The sequence below is a fragment of the Pecten maximus genome, chromosome 5, assembly GCF_902652985.1.
Source record: "Pecten maximus chromosome 5, xPecMax1.1, whole genome shotgun sequence".
NCBI lineage: Eukaryota > Metazoa > Mollusca > Bivalvia > Pectinida > Pectinidae > Pecten > Pecten maximus.
Window position 1 is genome coordinate 17,670,170 of NC_047019.1, and position 26,872 is coordinate 17,697,041.

The following is a 26,872-nucleotide window of genomic DNA, read 5'->3' on the forward strand; positions in this document are numbered from 1 at the left end:
TTAACATTTTGTGATGTAAAGATTATTCTCTTCTGTAAATGACACCCTTTTCTATTGGTTGTCTCCCCTTGAGAGTATTCCTTCTGTAAATGACACCCTTTCCTATTGGTTGTCTCCCCTTGTAGTGGTAACATGCTGTTAATCGGAGCTGTGGGTTCCCATCTGGCTACCCTGTGTAAACTCGCCCTACACGTTGCTGATGTTCCCATACACAAAGTGGACACCAGCAAGCAGAGTAATTTCTTTGACGGACTGAGGTCTGCAGTTCGACTTTGTGGGTCAGAGGGCAAGATCCTGTCTCTTATGTTCACGGTACGTCAATGGAAATACAAAAATTTACCTGCATTGCCTTTTTCTTTTTTTATAGAAAATATATATTTTACATTTTCTGGCATGTTCTTTTGTTATGAATGATATAAATATAGGAGTTAAAATTCTGTAATCATTTGAAGATTTCTTCATTGCCATAAAGATTTTATGAAACATGATGTTAAATATGTGTGATCCTGTTGCCAGGCACGTGACTTGGAGGACCCAGTGTATCTGGACGCCATCAACAGCCTGCTGATTAGTGGAGAGTATCCACATCTCTTCTCCAATGATGAACTGGAGGGACTCCTTCAGGTATTTCCAGGGATTTTTTTCACAGTTTTAGGATGGGGTCTTTTTGTCTCACTTTGTGAAGGAAATTGGAGAACAGGAGTAAACTGTAAACTTTGGGAATTTAGCTAAAACATGAAATAATTTCAATCGGGAATAGAGCCAATTGTCGACCCCAAAATTCTCTAAAAATCCTTCACTTTTCCAAAAATACTCTCATACATTCCTTACATGACTACTGTTAACGTCTTTCCTCCAAAACAACTCGTGTTTAATAAACAAACATGCCTTACAATTGTAATGTACAAAAAGGAGGAATATATCCTGGTTCTATTGTTTTATAATTTTAATGACTTATCTGACACATGCTATATATCCTTATACTACTGTGTTATAGTTTTAATGACTTATCTGACACAGGATATATATCCTTATACTACTGTGTTATAATTTTAATGACTAATCTGACACAGGATATATATCCTTATACTACTGTGTTATAATTTTAATGACTTATCTGACACAGGCTATATATCCTTATACTACTGTGTTATAATTTTAATGACTTATCTGACACAGGCTATATATCCTTATACTACTGTGTTATAATTTTAATGACTTATCTGACACAGGCTATATATCCTTATACTACTGTGTTATAATTTTAATGACTTATCTGACACAGGCTATATATCCTTATACTACTGTGTTATAATTTTAATGCCTTATCTGACACAGGCTATAGGACCTGCCATGAAGAGGGAGTTTCCCAACATGTCTGTGGATCCAATGAAGTTTTTCGTGGCAAGAGTGAAAAGTAACCTCCATTTCTTAATCTGCCTACAACCTGGACATTCTCTGCTCAGTATTGCTGCAAGGTCAGTATAATCACAATACAAGCCAGTGACATCATTGGTGATTTTATTTTTGACAAACAGCCATATTGAAATATAATGAATGTTTGCTTTATTTGGCTATCTGGGTCCACTTCCCACTAGTTTTTCTATAAGTGTTTCCTATTTCTATTCAGTTAACTATGGAGTAATTATTGAAGCAGTAAAAAAGCTCTACAATTTATAATTGTATATAAATCATTCATTAGACTTTTAATCTTCTGTATAACTTTTTTAAAGGTGAATATTATAAGACTCTTTCATATGTGTATATGTAGGATAAGGATATTCCACCCGAGGGGTCACAAAATGTGGTGAAACCCGAGGCTTGCCGAGGGTTTTACCACATTTTGTGATCCCGAGGGTGGAATATCCCTATCCTACATACACACATAATGAAAGAGTCTTTTTCTCTCATATCATTACCGAATTTCTGGCGAAAGTGTCCCTCAGCCATCCATTTTCTTCAATTTTTTAATTTCTTTATTTGACGTTTTTACTAAATATACTTGTGATATTCTGAAAGATCATACCCTATTTTGACAAACTATGTTTGCACACAAATTTCATTCATTTTGTGGTTAAGTGATGAACGAATGAACAATTCGCCGATAAAAATTACCGTAACTTGACCGACTTTTACGTGGCCGTGATCAAATTGTCAACATCCGAGAAAAAGAAGTTCTATCAACAATACTGAAAGCCAACGCTGAAATGAGTTTTCCAACTTCACATATAATTTGATTTGCACCTCGACATATTTAATCATTTCACAGAACACACTGTACTTTTAAATGTCAAGTCAATTTTTTTTTTATAAAATACTACGTCACTGCATGACGTCACGACTGTCATTGGAATTCCATTCATAGTTCAAGGATATTGAGAGTGATGTAGATCTCGATCGCCATGACGCGGCGATGTTTCGTGGCTGGTAATTTTAAATTCACTGTGATTTTGGCAACTTCGTGTGTGAACCAGCGAACAGTGACTCTATACGAGTATTCGATCTTTTCTGTGACATAGGATTATATGTGTTTAACCGGTTGTCTTGATGGAATGACGAAGGTAGGTCAGTCGATAGGCTAACGATGATCATATTGAAAGGCTAGGATGGCAGTTAGTTTTCATGGTTACTCTACACAAGTATAGACTCTGAGTTACAATTAAAATAAATATTTTTATATGAACATCGAGGGATGTCATTTTTACCGAATGTTCGTTCATTTAAGAGCCAATTCCCAACTTCCAAATACACAGGTTACTGAGTAGGCCTAACAGTTACTGACAGTACAGTAGAGTAAACAAATTCCAGGGCCCCCTGCTGACTCGAACGGAACCATTTCATAGGTTGTGATGTTTGACATTTTCTTTTCTTTTTATATTTTTTTATGTATGGCTTTTATTTTACTTCCTGTCATTGCCAGGTGATTGTGTGTGTTTACATGTTTTTAATGACAAATGACAAATCTGTCGGGTAGGCAAGTCTGTATTGTACTGTAACTGTGCCTACAACAGGCCTGTAGGCGTAGTCTGTTTGTTACAGTAACGGAGTTACATGTTCGCTCAGATGAAATGTCTAATCGTTTAACCGTGTAGCCCTATTGATTTACTGCTGATATGATATATATTTATCTAAGAATGTATGTATTTTCATAGTTAAGTCCAACGTTTCAAAACCGACACCGACGATAAGGACTGTCGGATGTGAACACAAGCAGACGACGTTGTGAGAGTTGTCCCCCTTGAACGCAGATTAATCCGCGCGCGTGAAATGCTATGTAAGATAGATTTATCTTACATAGCTATCTTACATGGGCAAACTCTATCCAACATAGCGAGATATGAGAGAAATATCTCTTTCCTCAAAAATAGCAAAAACTAGAATGACTTTAAAACAACAACTTTGTACACAAGGTACTCCAAGATACATCCACGATAGCTGACATTTAGTGTTTTAAACTGACCGTGCTATCTTTGTTACAGTCAGTACCCAGGTCTCCTTAGTGGCTGTGCCATCAACTGGATGTGTGACTGGCCCCAGGTGGCGCTGCTGGGCGAGGCTTCTTATTTCATCACTAGGTACCAGCTCACGGAGGAATTCGAGGATCTCAGGTAGGAATTTTTCTATAAACAATGAAATACCCAGATATCATAGTATACAGAGAGCTGCAATGTTAACACAGATTTAATTATTTTGGAGAAAAATACAAAACCTTCACATTATAGCTATGTTTCAGTTAATTTGACATGTGAGATAATTACAGTAAAATTGATCTCACAAACATTGATTTAAAATGATTAGTATAAATGTTATTTTGTTTATTAATGGAAATTTATGCACGAAAACAAACAAATGTTTTTGAAAAATGAAGTGAAATAATATACTCTAACATATTGGTATGGTTGTATATTCTTGTTGCTGTTTTTTTAAGTGTGTAGTACGTACAGTTTATGTAGGTTTCAGTTAAAACAATTTCATATGTTGAGGAATGTGTTTAATCAGTAGTAATGGGGGTGGAATGGTAGCTATGTTGATAACTGTTATTAGAGAAGTATACACAGTATTCCTGTCAACATTTTAGACCTAGACCAGATTGGCTGTAAGTTTGAGTTTACAATGAGTTCTTTATACTATTTGGTGAATGTTATTAAACAAATTATAGATTTTATTTTGTTAATAGCATGCACATATTTTACAACCTTAATTTTTCTATTTTATTGCAAACTTAATACATTTGAAATATTTATATTGTTGTTGGAAATTGTTTGTGCAATCCTGCATCACTCACATCAATAGCTTCAGTGTGGTTATATATTTCATAAATATGTTTATATATATTTATATTTATTGCATTTTTGCCAGTGAAATATAGAAATTTATCAAACTAATAAAACTTATATTTTCACTGCAGCGATGAGCAGTGAAAATATAAGATTTTGCAGTGAAAATAAAAGATTTTGCAGTGAAAATATAAGTTTTGCTGTGAAAATATAAGGTTTTCTGTTTTTGACCAATCAAAGCCGACCTTTGTATTCACCTCGTTGAAACTTGTCGATTTTTCCAGTCGAAGCGGACATAGATATATGGGTTATTTTGCTGTATTTCCGAAATATTCTGACTAGTTTTTGACAAAATACTCACTTGACGTTAGCCAGTCATGCACAGATTCGCCGATAATAGCAGAAAACGCTTAATTTGCGCTGATCAGTCTTTTCCAAATGGCGCCGTCAAGTTGACGTGGAGTAACGTCACAAAGAGATGACGTCATTACTGATTCCCGCACTTTTTGACAATATTAATTTTCGATGTTTTCATTTTGTTTTTAAGTATATGAAATGCAATAAAAAGAAAATTGAATGGTTTCCCGTTAAACACTTGTATGATAGAATATTTCGATATTTTTCACTCGTGCTTCGCACTCGTGAAAATATTGATATTCTGTCATACTCGTGAAATATATGTTATATTAAATGGGAAACCATTCAATATCCTCTATATGTTTATAGGGTCTAGTAAGTAATAACGACGGTATAAACCAATATAGGTACATTTATATATGTTTATATATATTTTCCTACCCTAGACATACATTAATGTATCTATAGTAAAAGATACATTTCTGTGTCTCTCAAGCACATTTTCCCCTATCATCTACATTCTGTCGTTTTCATCATTATACAGATTAATCGATATGACATAATATTTGATATTGGTGTCATCATTTATGATTTTTTTTATCTAACAGTCATTCAGATCAAGACATGGAAAATGTTAAATTTCGGGGGGAAAAAACACTTTAATTAATGATGTTTGAAATTAAGCATTTTAGGAAGAAATTTATTTATAATCATCGAAGAAGCTATGATCTGAATAAAAGTCACAAAAGAAAAAAATTCCTTCTTGCCAATTTGCGATATTGAATTAGATATTAACCTGTCAGTATGAAGTGATATTAATTCTAGCTGAAATCAGACTTCTATTTAGGTCATGGTACATTCTCCAATTAAATCTAAAGAAAATTTATCATTTGAATAATTTTGAGTCCCTTTTTCCTTTTCATGATATTAGGTTTCATATTTGGTTGAATTTCAAACTTGATCTAATACGATGCCCTCATAATTACTGTTTGTTTATTCTCCTAATGGTAACATGTTTAGGTTTTAATTTCTTTACTGATTTTATTAACAATAAAATTATAATGATAAAAAATTAATTAATGAAATTGCCTGACATTGTTTACTGGTTTATGTTCTGCTTTTTAAACTTTCCCAAGAACATCTTACATCTTTTATGTCAAAAATTATGTCTAAAACTTTGATGCTACTCTCAAAAACTTTGATGTATGTTATTTTTGTGTGATAAACATTTCTGATGTTTATAGATAGACATTATAAACATTTCTGATGTTTATAGATAGACAGATCCTCTGGCTTTATCTAACATCAAAAGAGTGACTTATATACTCACTAATTCCTTGGTTTTTCCAGTGAGAATGTGACAGTGTGTCTAGCCAATATCCACAGCTTTGTGCTGCGCGACTGTCGCCAGCTTCCCTGGGCCGGGGACATGGCAGGGGAGGTAACTATGAACCAGCTCAAGGTACACGAGAAGAAGAAGGAACAGATTAAGACCCAGTCAATCACAGTACCAAACCATCCATACTCCAAACTCATCATGCTGGAACGTATCAAGTGAGTTTAAAATATCATACAATCTCATCGTATTTATCTTGTCCAATCAGAGTCACCATGCTAGCATATTATATCTTAAAGGCCTGTTCCAAGTCACATTATCTTAAATGTCTGCTCCAAAGTCACATTATCTTTAAATGTCTGCTCCAAGTCACTTTATCTTTTAATGTCTGTTCCAAGTCACATTATCTTTTAATGTCTGTTCCAAGTCACATTATCTTTTAATATCTGTTCCAAGTCACATTATCTTAAATGTCTGCTCCAAGTCACATTATCTTTTAATGTCTGCTCCAAGTCACATTATCTTTTAATGTCTGTTCCTAGTCACATTATCTTTTAATATCTGTTCCAAGTCACATTATCTTTTAATGTCTGTTCCTAGTCACATTATCTTTCAATGTCTGTTCCAAGTCACATTATCTTAAATGTCTGCTCCATGTCACATTATCTGTTCCAAGTCACATTATCTTTTAATGTCTGTTCCAAGTCACTTTATCTTTTAATGTCTGTTCCAAGTCACATTATCTTTAATGTCTGTTCCTAGTCACATTATCTTTTAATATCTGTTCCAAGTCACATTATCTTTTAATGTCTGTTCCAAGTCACATTATCTTAAATGTCTGCTCCATGTCACATTATCTTTTAATGTCTGTTCCAAGTCACATTATCTTTAATGTCTGTTCCTAGTCACATTATCTTTTAATATCTGTTCCAAGTCACTTTATCTTTTAATGTCTGTTCCAAGTCACATTATCTTTTAATGTCTGTTCCAAGTCACTTTATCTTTTAATGTCTGTTCCAAGTCACATTATCTTTTAATGTCTGTTCCAAGTCACATTATCTTAAATGTCTGTTCCAAGTCACATTATCTTTTAATGTCTGTTCCAAGTCACATTATCTTAAATGTCTGCTCCAAGTCACATTATCTTTTAATGTCTGCTCCAAGTCACATTATCTTTAATGTCTGTTCAAGTCACATCTTTAATGTCTGTTTCAAGTCACATTATCTTTAATGTCTGTTCCTAGTCACATTATCTTTTAATGTCTGCTCCAAGTCACATTATCTTTTAATGTCTGTTCCAAGTCACTTTATCTTTTAATGTCTGTTCCAAGTCACATTATCTTTTAATGTCTGTTCCAAGTCACATTATCTTTTAATGTCTGTTCCAAGTCACATTATCTTTCAATGTCTGCTCCTAGTCACATTATCTTTTAATGTCTGTTTCAAATCACATTATCTTGAATGTCTGCTCCAAGTCACATTATCTTGAATGTCTGCTCTAAGTCACATTATCTTTTAATGTCTGCTCCATGTCACATTATCTTTTAATGTCTGTTCCAAGTCACATTATCTTTTAATGTCTGTTCCTAGTCACATTATCTTTTAATATCTGTTCCAAGTCACTTTATCTTTTAATGTCTGTTCCAAGTCACATTATCTTTTAATGTCTGTTCCAAGTCACATTATCTTTTAATGTCTGTTCCAAGTCACATTATCTTTTAATATCTGTTCCAAGTCACATTATCTTAAATGTCTGCTCCAAGTCACATTATCTTTTAATGTCTGCTCCAAGTCACATTATCTTTTAATATCTGTTCCAAGTCACTTTATCTTTTAATGTCTGTTCCTAGTCACATTATCTTTTAATATCTGTTCCAAGTCACATTATCTTTTAATATCTGTTCCAAGTCACATTATCTTTTAATGTCTGTTCCAAGTCACTTTATCTTTTAATGTCTGTTCCAAGTCACATTATCTTTTAATGTCTGCTCCAAGTCACATTATCTTTTAATATCTGTTCCAAGTCACTTTATCTTTTAATGTCTGTTCCTAGTCACATTATCTTTTAATATCTGCTCCAAGTCACATTATCTTTTAATGTCTGTTCCAAGTCACTTTATCTTTTAATGTCTGTTCCAAGTCACATTATCTTTCAATGTCTGCTCCTAGTCACATTATCTTTTAATGTCTGTTTCAAATCACATTATCTTGAATGTCTGCTCCAAGTCACATTATCTTGAATGTCTGCTCTAAGTCACATTATCTTTTAATGTCTGCTCCAAGTCACATTATCTTTTAATGTCTGCTCCAAGTCACATTATCTTGAATGTCTGCTCTAAGTCATGTAGCTAGCCTATTGTCCTTGTATGTTTGTTCCAGGTTAAATCTGCAGTTAAATAAAACCTATCATACAAAAATTTGTCTGCAGCTCCCGATTAATTTTGAATGATCTTATTTTAGATAGCTATTAAGTGCATGATGTAACGAGAACACTTTATGGCATCACTGTAAGATTATGTATTGTAAACCTGATGAGGTGAGAAATTACAACAGTTTCAAAACATTTGATCATTTTATGTGATAGATATGAAAAAGGTGCATGTAGTGTATGAAAGCCAGGAAAAACATCTGCATATATCCAGTAGTGATATGTTTAGTGTTAATTCACAATTTCAGAGTGGCATCAAAGCACCTTTTTTGATATTGTGTGGAATTAATGCTTTCACTTTATAAGTCTATCAACTTTACACATAGACGGAAGCTCATGGTATACATATAGATAAATACATTGTATGAACTTGTACATCTACATACAGTGAGGGTAATTGTGGACTGAACTTGTACATCTACATACAGTGAGGGTAATTGTGGACTGAATTTGTACATCTACATACAGCGAGGGTAATTGTGGACTGAATTTGTACATCTACATACAGCTAGGGTAATTGTGGACTGAATTTGTACATCTACATACAGCGAGGGTAATTGTGGACTGAATTTTTACATGTTTTGTTGGTTTAGAATCAGGAAGATGATGCGACCCGAGGACCAAAATTTAACAAGCTTGTAAGAATAATTTCCTGACTAAACCAGATTTTCTAATTGTTGTCTCTATCTTGGGCCGACCTTTAATCATTTTATTTTATAGTGATTACATCACCAAGTATAAATTGCCTTGCATGCATGATATCTCAGCCTTATACCTTCATCCTACCATAGTGAACCATGGCTTACTTTTTTTTTTAACTTTTTAAATGTGCGGGCTCTATGCATTGCTTGTAAGGAATAAAATTTTGGAATGGTATCATAATCTTTAAATGTGCGGGTTATACACATTCAGGAGAGGTATATTTTTTCATCTAATGGTTTTTTTTAATTTTATTTTGTGGATTTATTTTGGTTTAGATAGTGCATAAATGGTATTTTTTCTTGTTTTCTTTATTTTCTTGGTATAACTTTACTGCGTACGTGGTACATGTATATACAGTGTACGTATTTAGTAAAAGATTTCTTTAAAAATTTAGTTCTTTTCATGATGATCTATTTCTTGTTAAATTTGTTTCTCTTTATTTTCTCAAGTTTTACTCATCGCCAATTTTACAAGAACTCTGGTTATTTGCTAATGCTACAAAAGGATATAATTCAATATATTGCTTCACTTAGAAAATATTACTTCACTGTAGTTGACTGCATTTAACATATACTCGGCACAAGTTTTATCTTATCTGTGTACATTGTGTATCTATCCATTCACCAGTTGGATGAAAAGAAAAGAAAACATCTAAAGAATTAGTAGAATTACAAAAAGTAAATCTTGCTAGAAACAGTTTGTTATATCTGAAATTCTTCATTCTTTGATCCTGCTTCAAAATGACCAAGTTGAAAATTTACGTGGCAATAAACCCGGGGAACAAACTAACAAATACTTAAGGGTTAACTGTAATATTTTTTTTACATTATTGAGCAATAACACAAAAAACTGGGGTGTACTCTGAATAAACCGCGAAGCGGTTTATGAAAAGAGTACACCCCAGTTTTTTGTGTTATTGCTCAATAACGTAAAAAAAATATTACAGTTAACCCTTATAATTTAATTAACAACGATAAGAAACATTTTCATTAAGTTTAACATGTTTATTTTGCTCCAGATATTTAAAAACACATCGATAAATACAAAATCCAGTGAACAACGATTACTCCGCTACTTCCGGTATAACTGAAAGTAGTTTCTTTTATTTTTTTTATGTTATGAGATGATAACATAATTTTTTGAGCCAATGAAAATGCTTGTTACAAGCAAAATTAAATTATTTAGTGATAATTAGAAATCAGTATTAAAGCTTGTCTTAGGGATTAGTTTAACCTCACTGACTTAATTTAAACATTGATCTACATTGTTTATATAATTAAAAAAATTAAATCTACAGCATGTGTGATGATTTATAATTAAAAATGACTTACCCTGGTATTACCAGGAAAAAAAACCTCACAAGACTTATATAACATATGGTATACATGGTGAAAGTACCAAAAATCTGATCCGATCCGATGACAAAACAACATCTATATATATATATGTATATACATCAAATTGTATGCTTTTCAATCGTACAACATCATTAACTAACAGTTCTCGTTAACGGATCCAAATAACGCTGACATGTAACTGTTTAATTGTTTATGCACATTTTATACCTACATAGAAATTTTGAGCTATTTGATATAGATGTTGCAATTATGCATTAGTTTGTGAATGCTTGTTTTCCCATCCAGTGTAATGTAAATCCATGCACTTTAATACGTAGTCCTTTGTCACCAGCCATCATAGTATCCCCCAAACCCTCAAATTTATCATTTTTTTACCTGGCTTTAATTGAAGAGCATGTGACTCTCTCAGAATTACACATAATTTGTACCTAGTTTAACCTGTTATCTTTATTAAATTTTCTTACACAATGTACATTCTGAAATTATAAGTTTAACTTATTTTTATTTAATTGATAATACCCGGTAGTTCTCCTTTTATTGCACATTGTACATTCAGATTATTATAAGTTTAGTTTTCACATACTGACCTTGAATTATTTTCTATAAATGGTCAGTTAAAACTTTACAGATGCCTCAATAAAGTACATGTATATATTTCTGGATTTTCTCAAAGTTTCTTATAAAATGCTTTATAAAACAAAGTATCAATAAGTTACCTTTTAAATGGTTCTTCTCATAAGTCTTCAGACCTAAAGTATAATAATATTCTCGTAATAATTAATTCTGTAAATATATCAGATATAGTACTATTTTGTTTAAGTATTTGAACCTCCAGAAACTTCTCTAGATCTGTTTGCTTTATTTCTATCTACATGCTATATCAAAGAGTTACCAGAAGATTTATCTAAGGGCTCTCTGGTGCTTGTTATTCTACATTTAGGCAGACAAATATGGAAAATGTTTACTTTAGTAAAACTCATTTACATGTACTGAATTAAAACAACAACGGTAAATGTAATCAGTAAGAAACATAGATATTTGACTGTTGATCCTTAGCCAGCCAAGGTAAGTAAAAGTGTTCTGAAAAAGGCAAAATATTTCTTTTTTAAGAATAACAACATCCAGCAATGGGTGACAGGAAATATGGAATAAAACAGGTGGTCAAGAAGCAAACATGCTTAAAAGAAGACCAAAGTCAGCTATGAAAATGAAATTCATATTTGAAACAATGTTATTAATATATATTGTGTCTGCAGGAGTAGCCACCGGTCTGAGTTGGTGAAGGCTAAGAACGAGGTATACATAGGCCCTACTACATACAGACGATTCATGGAGTGCTTCAAGTACCTGTACAACGAGAAGGCCAAGGAGAGGACGAGTACTGTCGACCAGCTCAAGTAAGATACCAAGTTTGTAGCTACACCAGTGTGTTAAAAATGTATCAAAATCAAGGCCACCGATAGTTTTCTGGTTGAGGTAAAAATGAAAAAAAAAGAAAAAAAAAGGAAGATGTAAGCGTGATTCTGTTAATGTAACAAATTAAAAAAAAAGATTTGAGTGTCCTTTTTGCAATGTCATTCATTAATGTATGACTCACTTACATTGAAAGTTATTTTGTGTTTCAGGAAGGTGATATCAACCATGGACCAGACAAGAACTGATGCCAAAGTGATGAAGAAGGCCATCAAATCTATCATGGGAAAGTTTGACGATGCCAAGAAGAACACTGCTGACTTGTTACACAAACTGACCCACAAAGGCAACCATCTTGGAGAAGCTGAAGGCCAAGGTCGGACTGAGCACCTCCCTGGATGCCTACCTCCACCTCACAGAGATGGAGACAGAGGAGGAGGAAGAAGATGAGCTCCTTCAACAAGGTTAGAATTTAGATTTTGTACATAATTCCATTGACCAGAAGGTCGGTAGTACCTTTACCCGAATGTCACATTTTAGTGATATGATTCAGAATAAATACATATACACAACGTTCGATTAAATCCAATACTGAAAATTGTGTGAATTAGTGGACTTATGTGACAATTGCATCTTCCCATCAAGATTTTGACATTTAACTTGACCTATTTAAAGTTTCCTCAGCTGTTTCGAAGATAAAGCATACATTAGTCCCCTAGAGTCACTGAGGAGGCCTAGAAGGACCAAACAGCTGTATGATGCTAGTTTAATTCATTTTTGAATTTGTACTGAAAGTTGCTGATATCTTGCGTGGCGTTTGTATAATCCTTAGTACTTGTATGCAATTTTTATTGTAAATCTACCAAATTTATTAATACCAGCATTATATTCTGTTCAAACAGAGGACTATGATGACTATGACAAGGAGTTTGACAAGATGAGGGAGGCAAATCTGAAGACACGACAAGTGGCTGCCAAGGAGGAACATGTAATGGCATTGAAACATGTGGCAGAATGTCGCCAGAACCTAGAGTACGCTCGACAACAGGTACCTACCCACAATGCACCACTGCAACTTCCTGTACTGGAGAAACTGTTATGTTTCTCTTTATTACTCTTTTCTGGTCAAATATTTGATAGGTCTTAAGTGAAATAAATGGAGATCATTTCAGTTTTTATGCAAAATCAGGTACTGATGGTTTATTTCAATAAGTGTCTGCATGATATACAACTGCATAGTTGTCTGACATCAAATTATAAGGAGTGGCCATCAACATTTTCTAATAATTGAATCAGTTATTTATAAATCATAGTTTTTGTTTAAAAATGACCAATAAATAAAAAGCATATCACAATTTGATTTTCATTTATGCTACACTTAATCTCATTGAATTTTGTTTACATCAGAGTCCATTTTATTATTACCTTTTTCTCAGGTGTTACACTGGAAGGGCAAGGTAGACCGACAGTGTATTGAGAGACTAAAGGGTTTCAGTACTCCTCCTATACTGGTCGGCTCTGTCATGGAAATGGTCATGACCTTGATTGGGAAGCGTCTGCCATCTCATCGTCTCCAAGAGTCACGGGATTACCATGGGAAGGATGACCTGTCAAGTCGTATGTCATCCAGTTCCAGTAGCACAAAGGTCATCTCAAAGAAAGGTATTGAGAAATTATACCGTGTATTGTCAGTGTGGGCTATATAAGGGAGGTAGATGTGTCCATGTTGATTAAGTAAAGGGACATATTCCTGACCCCAAACGTATGACCTAGCTATCGGTACACAAGGTTTGAAGCAACCAACACTGATCTTAAACTATCACCCAGAAACCTTGTACATTGTATCTCCCATCCATACACCGGCCCTAAATATTGCCAAAACGAATCCTAAAATTCACGTCCACAAACTTAAACTTTCCATTTATACAAGTCCAAGTACTGCCCAAACAAATGTTAAAATCCCTACCCCAAACTTATACTTCCCACTTTTACAACAGTCCAAATACTACCCAAACAAATCCTAAAATTCCCACCCATATAACAATTCTAATACCGGCCACTCATGGTTCCCTGTTCAGAAATTGTAATTCCCACTCATGCTCCAATCCCAATACTGGTCACACTGACTAACCATCGAATTCCCACTCCAACATGTTTAGTTCTCATCTATACACCAGGCCTTCCATCTCTCACAAAATGTAAATTCCCACCCCAGAATTTGAAGTTCCCACCCATACAACAATCCTAATAATGGCCTGGATACTTACGCCCGAATTCCCACCTCAACTTGTAGCTTACACTGGGCTTTACATTTCCCACAATTCATAGTTCCTGCCTCATCCATAGGGAATATCAAACCTCCATGGCAAATCCTGAAATGCCAAGTATTTTTTGCAGCAAATCTACCACAAACCTCCTGTTGTCCTTACCAAACTTTAAAAGGCCAAATCTAATAAAAACTGCCCATATTTCTTGTAGGATTATACCAGATGCATGGTTTACGAAAAAGCTATGAAAATAAATTTTTCAGGATTATTCAGACTGAAATAATACGAACGTAATAATAAAATAAAATATGAAATCATATTCTAAGAGCTGTAAACTAGATACATTTTACTATAATATCAATAAGCTTAAACATACACTTATATCTTGAACTCAAGATTCTCTGGAGCGCACTTTCACCTCCTTGACAGATTCATCAGGAGAGCTCAGAAGGATTCCAACTACACGTATCTAGACTATATATAACATGTGACATTTGTGTTAATATCATATATACATGTATTAATTATACAACTTCTAATTTTGCTGCTTTTGTATTCCTTATAACAGATGGCCCCAGATCAGGTACTTTGACCGGCACCCTAACAATAGTCCCGCACTCGGGAACACCTCAGATGTCCCCTCCTAACTTTTGTCTGGGTGTTTTTGTTTTGAGCTAGTTCCGAACATGGGAGCACCATAAGTGTTCTATCGTAACTTTTGTCTGGGTGTTTTTGTTTTGAACTAGTTCCAAACACATGAGCACCATAAGTGTCCTAATTTTTGTTTTGTTTTTGAGTTGAGCTAGTTTTGCACACAGGGACACAAGCGATGCTTTCTTCTATTTGGTGTTTTTGTGACTGATTGGGGAAGATATTCTATTTTGCAGTTCTAACACCATTTCAGACATCTACGTGGTTAAAGTGTATAATGCATAAAACCGTTCTGTGTAGCATTTGAGCTGTGTTCTCTGTGCTCTAGTATTGGCCGACGGTAGGCCAGGATTGAGTATGCAGTGCACTGATCTAACATCAGACAGAATTGTAACATTGTCTCATCAAAATTAACCCTCCATGTTTAACACTTGGTGTATGATTATGACACGACTGGTTTTCTACATGGGTTTAGTAACATTTTCTGTAAGTTATTTAAATGTATAAATTCAGTAAAGAAATCCCTGTACAACAGATTTTCACCAGTCACTCTCCGCCTTACTTAGTATTTTGGATGTTTTTGGATAGTTAAACAGCAATTCAGACAGATGTTATACATATCTACTTATATTTTATTTTGGTTATTGAAAAGATCTTTATTAGTAAGGAGGGATGTTTGAACACTCACCTTGTAGCTTCAAGTAGCCTCATTGAAAATTTTTCCACTTTTATTTGATTTCAAGCCTATTTTTTGATGATCTTCTGTAAGTTTGACTTTGTGCTGTGATACTCACTGTCATCTGTATATATATTACTATTAAGCTATCTAATGATTTTTACCGTACGGTACATCACTGTTGTCACTGATATGAGGGATACTTTATATATTTTATCCATATTTTAAACTTTGATTTTCTTTATAATGAAAAATAATTAAATTAAATAATTTGTGACTTTCTTTAATATATCTGGTGTTCTTACCTGCACTTACAGCTAAGAAGGATGGTGACCGGTTTGACCGCAACCAGTGGAAGGCCATGACATTGACCATGAATGACACTACCAAGTTTGTTGATATGTTACACAACGTTCCCTGGGAGGATGGTCTCTCTGACGATGTTCTCAGAGGTGAGATTTTATTAAGGATTTATATACATCTCGGAGCCTCTCAACTCTGGCAGTTACCTATTCTGCTGAGGGCAATACTCGTGGTTTTTGCACCTGAAGAAAAGGTTTTCTAAAGCTTACCCTCTCTGTTATCATATTCACATTTAGGAATGGTACATCAAATATTGGTATATTTTGTGATGCTCATTTTTAACATTTTCTTTGCTTACAGCTGTGGAAAGCTACCTTGCAACAGGCAAAGATGGCCAGTTGGGTGTGACAGGGGAGGGAACTCTTCTTGACCATGCTCAAGGTAGGTAACAGACATACTCTATTTATCCTCAAATAATTCCCCTTCTCTAGTGTAAAAATTCACTACTTAAGTCGGCAGTGGCTTATTTGTGAATCTCTTTTAGCTTTACTATTTTGAAATTGATAATTCTGCCAAAATGAAGAAGGGGGGAGGAGGTCACTTGTGGCAAGGGACTTATTTGCAATAAAAATGTTAATGTATCTGATAGCTATACAGGAACATGTGATTGTTTGGAAAAATGTTAGAAAATGTATTGTTTGGAAAATCTTAGAATAATAGAAATATTTAAATGCCTTCCAGAACTGTCAATCCGTGCCCAGAAAAGAACTCCATCCCCAGATGGTTCCAAGGGTATCACCATTGCTGGGGCCAAGTATGCCAGTGAAGACTGTGCCACTTTGGTCCAGTATACTATTGCCATAGTAGAATACACCCGTCTGTGTGGCCCCCTTAAATCCTCACTGGAGCGCCTTAACGAACTACAACGGGAGATTGAGGAGAATGAACGGATACAGCGGGAACGTGAGGAGGAGGTAATAATTATGAATATATGCTTTGTTCATTTAAAATATTACCTAGCTATCTAATGTATACTTCAGTAATCTGGCCCTAAATTTCATTAACATGCTTTAACAAAAGGAAATTCCTTAACTTAAAATTTTACATAAAAAAGCATTTATTGGATTTTAAAATAAGGAAAAATCTAATATAAGAAACTTTACTTAAATTTAGAAATGCTTTCCTATCTGAAAATTTTAAGTGAAGGGATTCCTAAAGTTAAGGACCGTCAATGAAGCCAGTTGTACATTATATACAAATGTTTATACCAAGATCATTTCCACAACATTTTTGAATATATTTGTTTTTAAATCATTTGATTCATCTAACTTTTGTTCCTTCTACTACAATGTAACATCATAAAGTATGCCAGTAATATATCAGAGTGTGTAACAGAATCTGCCATTTCTCCACCAGGCATCAGGCCGGGTAACTGTAAAGGTAATCGTGACATTGCATGCCGAGTCAGATATTGCATGGTGTGGCATGGAGTGACTTCAGAGAGAAAGAAAACAGCCAATAGAATCCTACGTAACATCTCAATGTCTTTAACTCTTTGTTAAAGATTTGAGACAGTGGATCAGATTAGCTGTTTGTTAAGAGTGTAATGAAATTGTTGAGAATGTAATATTGTAGTAAATGATAATACATATCACAATTGACTACATATGAATGGCACAGCCCTCAGACAGTCACAAATCACCAGGCATAGTTTTAGTCACAACAAACAAATCACAAGGCTTGGTTTTAGTCACCACAGACAAATTGCCAGGCATAATCTTAGTCACTACAGACAAAACACCAGGCATAGTTTTAGTCACCATAGACAAATCATTTCCCAAAGTTTTAGTCACCACAGACAAATCACTAGGCCTAGTTTTAGTCAGCACATACAAATCACTAGACCTAGTTTTAGTCACCACAGACAAATCACAAGTCCTAGTTTTAGTCACCACAGACAAATCATCAGGCATAGTTTAAGTCACCACAGACAAATCACCAGGCATAGTTTTAGTCACTACAGACAAATCATCAGGCATAGTTTAGTCACTACAGACAAATCACCAGACCTAGTTTTAGTCACCACAGACAAATCACCAGGCATAGTTTAAGTCACCACAGACAAATCACCAGGCATAGTTTTAGTCACTACAGACAAATCACCAGGTATAGTTTTAGTCAATGTAGACAAATCACCAGGCATAGTTTTAGTCACCACAGACAAATCACCAGGCATAGTTTTAGTCACTACAGACAAATCACCAGGTATAGTTTTAGTCAATACAGACAAATCACCAGGCATAGTTTTAGTCACCACAGACAAATCACCAGGCATAGTTTTAGTCACTACAGACAAATCACCAGACCTAGTTTTAGTCACCACAGACAAATCATCAGGCATAGTTTTAGTCACCACAGACAAATCACCAGGCATAGTTTTAGTCACTACAGACAAATCACCAGGCATAGTTTTAGTCACCACAGACAAATCATCAGGCATAGTTTTAGTCACCACAGACAAATCACCAGGCATAGTTTTAGTCACTACAGACAAATCACCAGGCATAGTTTTAGTCACCAGACAAATCACCAGGCATAGTTTTAGTCACCACAGACAAATCACCAGGTATAGTTTTAGTCACCACAGACAAATCACCAGGTATAGTTTTAGTCACCAGACAAATCACCAGGCATAGTTTTAGTCACCACAGACAAATCACCAGGTATAGTTTTAGTCACTACAGACAAATCACCAGGCATAGTTTTAGTCACCAGACAAATCACCAGGCATAGTTTTAGTCACCAGACAAATCACCAGTCATAGTTTTAGCCACCAGACAAATCACCAGTCATCGTTATACTCACCACAGACACCAGATTACACCTTCTGTAGATTTGTAAATTTTGAGGTTGGAATTCCTTTCACCAACAGAATCAGTAGTTAGATATTGCTGTAATGACTGGTTGGTATTTTGATTGACCTGTTTTCAGATTTTTTTCCCCTTTAACAGAATGATGTCATTTCTGTGACTAATTACTAATCTATATTTTTTATCCTGAACCACAATCTGTTCTGCAAAATCAAATACTGCAAAAATACTTTGATTTAAAAAAAAAAAACTTAATGACTCAAAAGACAGCTTGTCAGTGGATATAAAGGATAGCCTGAACTTGTTACTTTACCAAGGTAACTAAACAACTACAGACAATATTTCTGCTACTTTCTGGCTTCTCAGCACTGGTCCCATTTTACAAAGACCAGTGAGAAAAAAACAATTGAAAATTTATCATATATACAGTCACATAACATTGATATCTGTTAGCCTTACCTCCTGTTTCTTTTTGTTGGATATTTGATGTGATCTTTAACCCTTTCACCCCTATTGGCCATATTGGACTTCAAATGATGAATGAATGGCTGAGTCCACTAAAATGTCTTAGGATTGAAAGGGTTAAAGCAAAATGTATTGTTTGATAACTGACATTTATGTCTAATTGGGGTGTCATCTTTTCCTGCCCTCTCTAACAGGAAAGACTGAAAAGGAAGCTTTCTGTCAAGGTTTGTATGGTATATGGGCACACTCCATGGATGTTAACCTTTAGTACAAATTTTATTTTTATTTTGTTTCAGCTGTCTTTACCTTATTACAGTGTTTTTTGTTGGTTTTTATAACCCCGCAACAAAGTTAGGGGGGTATACTGGAATCAGGTTGTCTGTCCATCCGTCCGGCCGTCCATCCGTCCGTCTGTAGACGCATTTTGTCCGGACAACTCCTCCTAAACCGATGGGCCAATTCCGATGAAACTTCACACAAATATTAATGATCATGTGTAGATGTGCATGCCACTTTATTTTTCTCAAAATTATGGTTGCTATGGCAACTGGTCACTATAAACAGGTTTTCTGATAAGAACCATAACTTTAAGTTTGTCCGGACAACTCCTCCTAAACTAAATGGCCAATTTCAATGAAACTTCGCACAAATATAGAGGACCATGTGTAGATGTGCATGCCACTTTATTTTTCACAAATTATGGTTGCTATGGCAACCGGTCACTATAAACAGGTTTTCTGATAAGAACCATAACTTTAAGTTTGTCCAGACAACTCCTCCTTAACTAAATGGCCAATTTCAATGAAACTTCACACAAATATAGAGGACCATGTGTAGATGTGCATGCCACTTTTTTTTTTTTTCAAAATTATGGTTGCTATGGCAACTGGTCACTATAAACAGGTTTTCTGATAAGAACCATAACTTTAAGTTTGTCCAGACAACTCCTCCTTAACTAAATGGCCAATTTCAATTAAACTTCACACAAATATAGAGGACCATGTGTAGATGTGCATGCCACTTTATTTTTCACAAAATTATGGTTGCTATGGCAACCGGTCACTATAAACAGGTTTTCCGATAAGAACCATAACTTTAAGTTTGTCCAGACAACTCCTCCTTAACTAAATGGCCAATTTCAATGAAACTTCACACAAATATAGAGGACCATGTGTAGATGTGCATGCCACTTTTTTTTTTTTTTCAAAATTATGGTTGCTATGGCAACTGGTCACTATAAACAGGTTTTCTGATAAGAACCATAACTTTAAGTTTGTCTGGACAACTCCTCCTAAACCGAAGGGCTGATTTCAATGAAATTTCACACAAATATAGAGGACCATGTGTAGATGTGCATGCCACTTTTTTTTTTCAAAATTATGGTTGCTATGGCAACTGGTCACTATATTACTGGGTTATCTTAGTTAGCCTCTAATTAACAGTTCCAATTCACCATTGACTCGTGCAGATTGCGGGGGTATTAGTCAGACATCCTGGCGACAGTTCTAGTTTTTTTCTTTGTTTTTTTTTTATTTTCAAACACTGGTCTCTCATGAAATGTTCCAGCAAATTAGTAGCTTTTTGACTTTGCATGATTTTTTTGTGTGTAAAACACCATTTTTTTTATAAATCTGTGAAGACATAACATTAAATCTTTGAACTTAATCAGATGTATTCTAAAAGGGTAAAAATGTTCATTTTCTGAGATTTGGTGGAATATCAAAATTTTGAGGGCAGAGACCTCAATGAATATAAACATCCTGGAAAAGGCGTTGCTCCCTGTTCTTTAGAAATGGCTACACTTATGATTGAGAGACCATTGTTACACTTTGTGCTTTGTTTATATGTTTGGTAATTTTTTCTTATTTTTTTATTTTTTTTTTTTCGATGTATTTCGACTTCAACAGGCTAGGTATGAATGTAAAACAAAATAAATAGCCATGTATTTGTGTAAGTGTGGATGTTGGGTATTTGTATGGAATGTAAATCATTTGTTTAATGTTTTTATTAGATCTAACAGGTAATCCCGGTATATTATGTATATGGTGTAGGTTATTTACCTCTAGGTTTGTTGAGATGTATCACTGTGATGGGAGTGGATGCAGGATTTATCAATGTCATTATAGGACTAAAATCATTATCCAGGAGAAAACCTTTAATTATTTAATTGATAAATCATAGAAAAATTTTTATTTGGTAGTTTTTCACTATTTTTTTTCTTTTCATCAGTAGTTTCACTTTGTATATAATAGAAATTGAGCACCAATTTTTCAACATTTTTTATGAACTTATATTTTTGACATCACCTATTCAGTATTATATGTATACATTGATTTTCACTGCATTTGGCAGTATGTATATACAGCTGTTTTAAGATGCCAAAATAAGCCTTTACATTAAGTATCATTTAAATATGTTACTGTTTGATTTGTGGGATAAAAAGCTTACTAGATATATGTATTTCTATGAACTGAACTTTGACCTTTACAGCCCCAAGAGGAAGAGAAGCCCCCTACTCCTGAGCCTGAGGAGGATTATACAGAGGACGACCTGTCCCGCCTCCAGGAGGAAGTCTCCGCCCTTCAACAAGTGTTTGACCAATCAGTTGTTGAAAAACATAGTTTGGAGATGGAGCTTCAATCCATGAATGAACGGCTCAAGGCTGCAACAGAAATGGTTGAGAGGTAAGGGAGATAATCTTTTCTTGCCATTATACAGATTAATACATTAATACAGATTTTAAAATATATCAAAATCAATTACAGGTTCCAGGAAAAACATTTCAAGAATAACAGTGATTATTTTTGTATCTTTGCAGCCTGAAGTTCCAGGAGCAGTCGTGGAGAAAACATGTGAAGGAGAATGACTGTAATGAATTGTTGCTTGGCAACTGTTTGACAGCAGCAGCTTTCCTTACCTACTGTGGTCCAGCCAATCTAGATACAAGGTATGACAAAAATAGATATCTGTCATTGAAAATAGTACTTCTGAAAAAACTTATGTATATATTATTATTATACATGTAATTAGAGAACTATCAAATGTTATCTCAGTTTGGAGTATTTAATAACACTCACCAGGTTAATATTTGATACCATTCATCAAATTATGAAATTGTGCATGTGACATTGTATTTGCTTTTGTTCATAGGAAAAGAATGGGAGAATTTTTCATGCAAGTCTGTGAGCATCACAAGCTACCATTGCCTAGACGACGACTTTTCAGAAATCTAGAATTGGTTGAGTTCCTCAATAATCGGGTAAGTAAGATTTATAAAAAAAAAATTTTTTTATATCTTACAATTATTTCTGCTGGTGCCAGTTGATGATGATCAAATAAGAATGAGTTTTTTAAGTTTCTTTTAAAGATATCATTGGTCCTTTGACCAATTTCTTCCGTCTGAGTTCATTATTTTCCTTCACTCAGCTCCATACTTTTCCTCTCACTCCTACATTAATGATATCTTTTGTCCTGTAGCTGGACATCATGAACTTGGAGATAGAAAGATTGCCGACCACTGGCCTGATGCTGGAGAACGCCTGCTTCCTGATGCAGGAAGAGAGCACAACTGCTTGGCCCCTCATCTGTGACCCCACCTCGAGGGTCATTGACTGGCTGCAGTTCTACAAAAGGTCCAAGGGGCTTGTGTGTGTCAGATACAGTGTAAGTTACCTACCTTTCTCTTTATATAATCACATATGGATTTACATGAATTAATGTCGGCACAATGAAATTTCAAATAATGATAATTTATCCATTTCTTCTCAGAAGATATGTCTTAACATTATATGCAAGTGTTTAAAAATTGGATCGAAGATGAGGATTTATTTTTCTTTGTCAAGCCTCATTCTTACCATGTCTGTGTTTCACAGGAGATGCGTTCCCAGTTTGAGAATTGCCTAGCTGATGGCAGTCCCCTTCTGGTCACTGACTGTGACCTTAAACAACTCTCCAAAGATAAGCGATTCAGAGATGCTATACAGAGGTGTAATAGGTTCATAAACGAGAAGAGCCGCTTCAAAATATTTGTGAGTATTTTCAGCAACATAAAGTCTACTTGTTAAGCTATAGATTATAAATTATGATTTTAAATTTTTTACCAAAAATTAATGGATTAATAATTAAACACAGGTTTGCTGTATTTGTAATTTTACTTTCATGTTGTTATTGGAAAAGGAAAATTATGGGTAAGTTGCATACCTGCAAAGCGAAAGTTCTTGAGCGATTTTCTCAATGCACTAAGTGAGTTACCTACCTTATTTGTCTACCAGGTGGAGGACCATGAGGTAGAATGTGACCCTAAGTTTCCGTCTGTACCTACACACAACATTGGAGCCCCATAATGTCCCATCACACCTGGCTGCCTACTGCTCCATCATGTTCTTCCAACAGTCCCGACTCTGTATTGAAGAGGAACTCCTTGATCGTTTCCTTGCTAAGGAGAAGTGCAGGCTGGAAGATGAACGCACTGCTCTCAGACAGGTATGAAATGAGTTGTGTCTTACCTGAATAAATTATAAGATCTTACTCAAACAAAAACTGATCAAGGTCATTGGGATGAATGTTTCCTGTTTAGTAAAGGAATTGTGTTCAGAAAGTATTTCAGAAACCATGAAAACAGCCTCAAGTTTGATATAGGAAAAATCTGTATAATCTGGATATTTATCTTTGTGTAGGAGAAGAAGGAGAACATCCAGACGCTGGAGAAACTTGAGAAGCAGATGAAGGACAATCTATCCAGTGATGTCCGTCTGATGAATGACCTCCAGGCCACCAAGAAACTTGCCGAGCTGAAGAAGCAGTATGATGAAACAGTGGAAAGGTGGGATTTTAATGTTCCTAAAAACAAATAAATCAATGAATTATCTTTAAATATGATTTTTCAATTTAATTTCATTAACTAGGTAGGGATTTAATAATGACCTCATTTACATTTACTTTCATCTTTTAAAATTTTAGTATTTAAATAAGTTTTTTTGCTTTGTTATAATAAATATGCATGACATATTTAGCATTTAATACATGTATAGTTTTTTCTCTTTTTTTTATGAGTCCTTTCAGTTTCTCTGATTTATTGAAAAAAAATGGAGGGTCCTAACAGGTTAAATTTTAGTATGTGGAGAAATTATTTTGAAGAAATTTAATAAGTTTTATCTAACATCTAGGAGTATAGGACGCCAGACTCTGACGTAGACTTATACACTTTAAATTGTCACAACATTCAAGTTGACCACATTTTCACAAAATCTGTTGCACTGGTTTTGCAGTCATAGTCGAGTGGAGTCTGCAGAAAATTCCATTATGAAGAATCGTGAGTTGCACCGCCCCATCGCCCAGCGAGCAGCCGTTTGTTTTGATGTTTGTCAGTACATGAGGGAGGTGAACAGGTTGTACCAGATGTCTTACACACAGTTTCTGTCTCTGTATGACACGGCCATCAGCCACTCCGACAGGTCAGTTGGGGTCACCACATAGATAATATACTATAGATTGATCTGTTTACTGTTTGTAGTTACAGAAAAGCACTCAATCCATGCATGCAATGTAGATCAATTTTTATATTGTCACATATAAATGAACCTGTATTTTCTTTTATGTGTAAAATTAAACAATTAAAACTAAGAAATCAGATCGAAATTTAAAAAACATTGTGTTTGAGTAGATAGTGTGATAATGATCTTTGTATGGTATATCTATAGGACAGTGCCCAAGGTCGTTATAGAGAAAGTCACCAACAGTGCCTACACCACCACTGCCCGCGGACTGCTGGAGAGAGACAGAAGCATCTTTGCTCTACTGCTTGCCATAGAGGTAAGGCTACATTCACTAGGCATCTCAAGGCAAACACACTCAACATAACAAACAAAAGCTACTTCAGTCTTATAATGATCATTGATGTTTAAAACCTTGATAAATTTATCCTTAAGAAATCTTATTGTTGGATTTTCCCCGATTCTTTTATACACAATACCAGGTGACAAATCAAGTTTAATATATTTTATAGAGAGTGCAGGATAAGTTAACATGGACTCCATCATGTTTGAGCTATTAATTATATAGCCTAAGGTGGATAGAATGATTTAGAGTTTTATTCCATACAAAGGTTGAAGATTCGCTGAAGAAGATCGGCCGTGGTGAGCGAGAGTTCCTCATCTCCCCTAACTACAGTATGGTCGTGATGACAGCCAATGGGTCCGGCCAATCCCCAGACAGTAAGATTGTACAAGCCAAGAAGCCTTTTGATTGGATGACGGAAGAACAGTTCCACAATCTGCAGATACTGGCCATGTACTTTGAGTGGTTCCAAGAAATGTTTGACCGTATGCCCAAGGATGGACGAGAGACCCAGTGGCGCACACTTTGTGAGAGTGATCTCCCTGAAAATGTGGCTCTGCCAGACAAGATGGATGACCATTACGAACAGATGCAGCGTCTGTGTGTGATTAGGGCAGTGAGGAGTGACCGCCTCATGCAGGCCTCCACAAACTTCATCACCAACGTACTTGGGAAAAGGTCAGTTCACCTGAGTAATGTTAATCAACATTTGCTAAAATCTGCGGGAAAAGATAAAAACATAATAATGACAATCAGATATTTTATATTCAAATTAAATTGATTTAAATAAATCAAGAAAATTTAGATGGACATCTAATTTTTTAAATGCAGGTTGTGTCAGCTGAAGTCAGTTCATCCCAATCTTATCAGGAAACAGAAATGATTTCTCATGTAAATTAAAATTTGGGAAATTCTTAATAGTTAATAGAAATTATTTCTAATGTAAATTAAAATTTGGGAAATTCTTAATAGTAAATAGAAATTATTTCTAATGTAAATTAAAATTTGGGAAACTCTTAATAGTAAATAGGATGATTTCTCATGCAAATTAAAATTTGGAAAATTCTTACTAGTAAATAGAAATTATTTTTCATCATGTAAATTAAAGTTAGGGAAATTCTTACTATCAGATAGAAATTATTTTTACATGTATATTGATAAGGTTTTGGGAACACATTCTAGAAATAGAAGTTGTTTTTTAGATAAACTATATAATTTTGGGATGTGATGTAATATGTGTGATGTTATCTACAGTTATACACACCTGCCCAAAGACTGTGAGTCATGGTAAGCCCGTGTGGTCTCTCGCAGACACCCGCCTAGTGTTTTATGTGGTAGAAACATTGTCTAGGACACCTGATATCTCGAAACATTTAAACTACAGCCAAACCTCCTTTTTATAACCTATGATATCACAAATATCTATTCTAAAACTTTAGTCTTCTTTCACATTTTGAAATGTATTTTGACTACAAGAAGGTTAAAAGAATTCCTTATTATAGACTCGGAAATATCACAATCTTAAATTAGTTTGACCCCAGTGAGGATTTTTTTTTTATAATCTTTATAATAAAATGGCATATTCTGACTATGAATCTTTATAATAAAATGGCAAAGGAGGTTTGACTGTATACATATTCTAGGGTAAAACTGTAGTTTGATAAAAAAAAAAAGTCTAGGTGTTATCTTGTTTCAAGATTTTTGTTCATAATGCTAGATTTTACTGTTGATGAATTGTTTAACATCATAACTTTGTCTGCAAATTATAAAACTGGTTTGATTTCAGAAAACTAACAAATGTCAGAAATTTAACCATATCAAAATTGATCAGGAATGGGTAATGTGTTTGGTGTTGAACTCTAGTTTATTGATAGAATTCCATAATATTGGCATACTTAATGATAAGTCAGTTTGGAAGAAAATCTATATTTCTT

The 26,872-nt window shown here is 34.6% G+C and overlaps 1 protein-coding gene across 1 annotated transcript in view; it reads left to right on the forward strand.

Moving 5' to 3' along the window:
• Nucleotides 1-26,872, forward strand: part of LOC117327363 (dynein heavy chain 5, axonemal-like) — an 87,434-nt gene that overhangs the window by 44,189 nt on the left and 16,373 nt on the right. Inside the window, 26 exon segments of the mRNA XM_033884303.1 lie at nucleotides 126-312; nucleotides 517-624; nucleotides 1,339-1,478; nucleotides 3,480-3,608; nucleotides 5,985-6,188; nucleotides 11,715-11,855; nucleotides 12,084-12,210; nucleotides 12,212-12,335; nucleotides 12,774-12,919; nucleotides 13,308-13,533; nucleotides 14,707-14,721; nucleotides 15,783-15,917; nucleotides 16,129-16,209; nucleotides 16,510-16,742; nucleotides 19,298-19,327; nucleotides 21,594-21,787; nucleotides 21,922-22,050; nucleotides 22,254-22,362; nucleotides 22,581-22,766; nucleotides 22,976-23,131; nucleotides 23,375-23,407; nucleotides 23,409-23,585; nucleotides 23,780-23,925; nucleotides 24,371-24,556; nucleotides 24,803-24,914; nucleotides 25,207-25,616. Of these exon segments, the coding sequence (XP_033740194.1) occupies nucleotides 126-312; nucleotides 517-624; nucleotides 1,339-1,478; nucleotides 3,480-3,608; nucleotides 5,985-6,188; nucleotides 11,715-11,855; nucleotides 12,084-12,210; nucleotides 12,212-12,335; nucleotides 12,774-12,919; nucleotides 13,308-13,533; nucleotides 14,707-14,721; nucleotides 15,783-15,917; nucleotides 16,129-16,209; nucleotides 16,510-16,742; nucleotides 19,298-19,327; nucleotides 21,594-21,787; nucleotides 21,922-22,050; nucleotides 22,254-22,362; nucleotides 22,581-22,766; nucleotides 22,976-23,131; nucleotides 23,375-23,407; nucleotides 23,409-23,585; nucleotides 23,780-23,925; nucleotides 24,371-24,556; nucleotides 24,803-24,914; nucleotides 25,207-25,616 (3,864 nt within the window).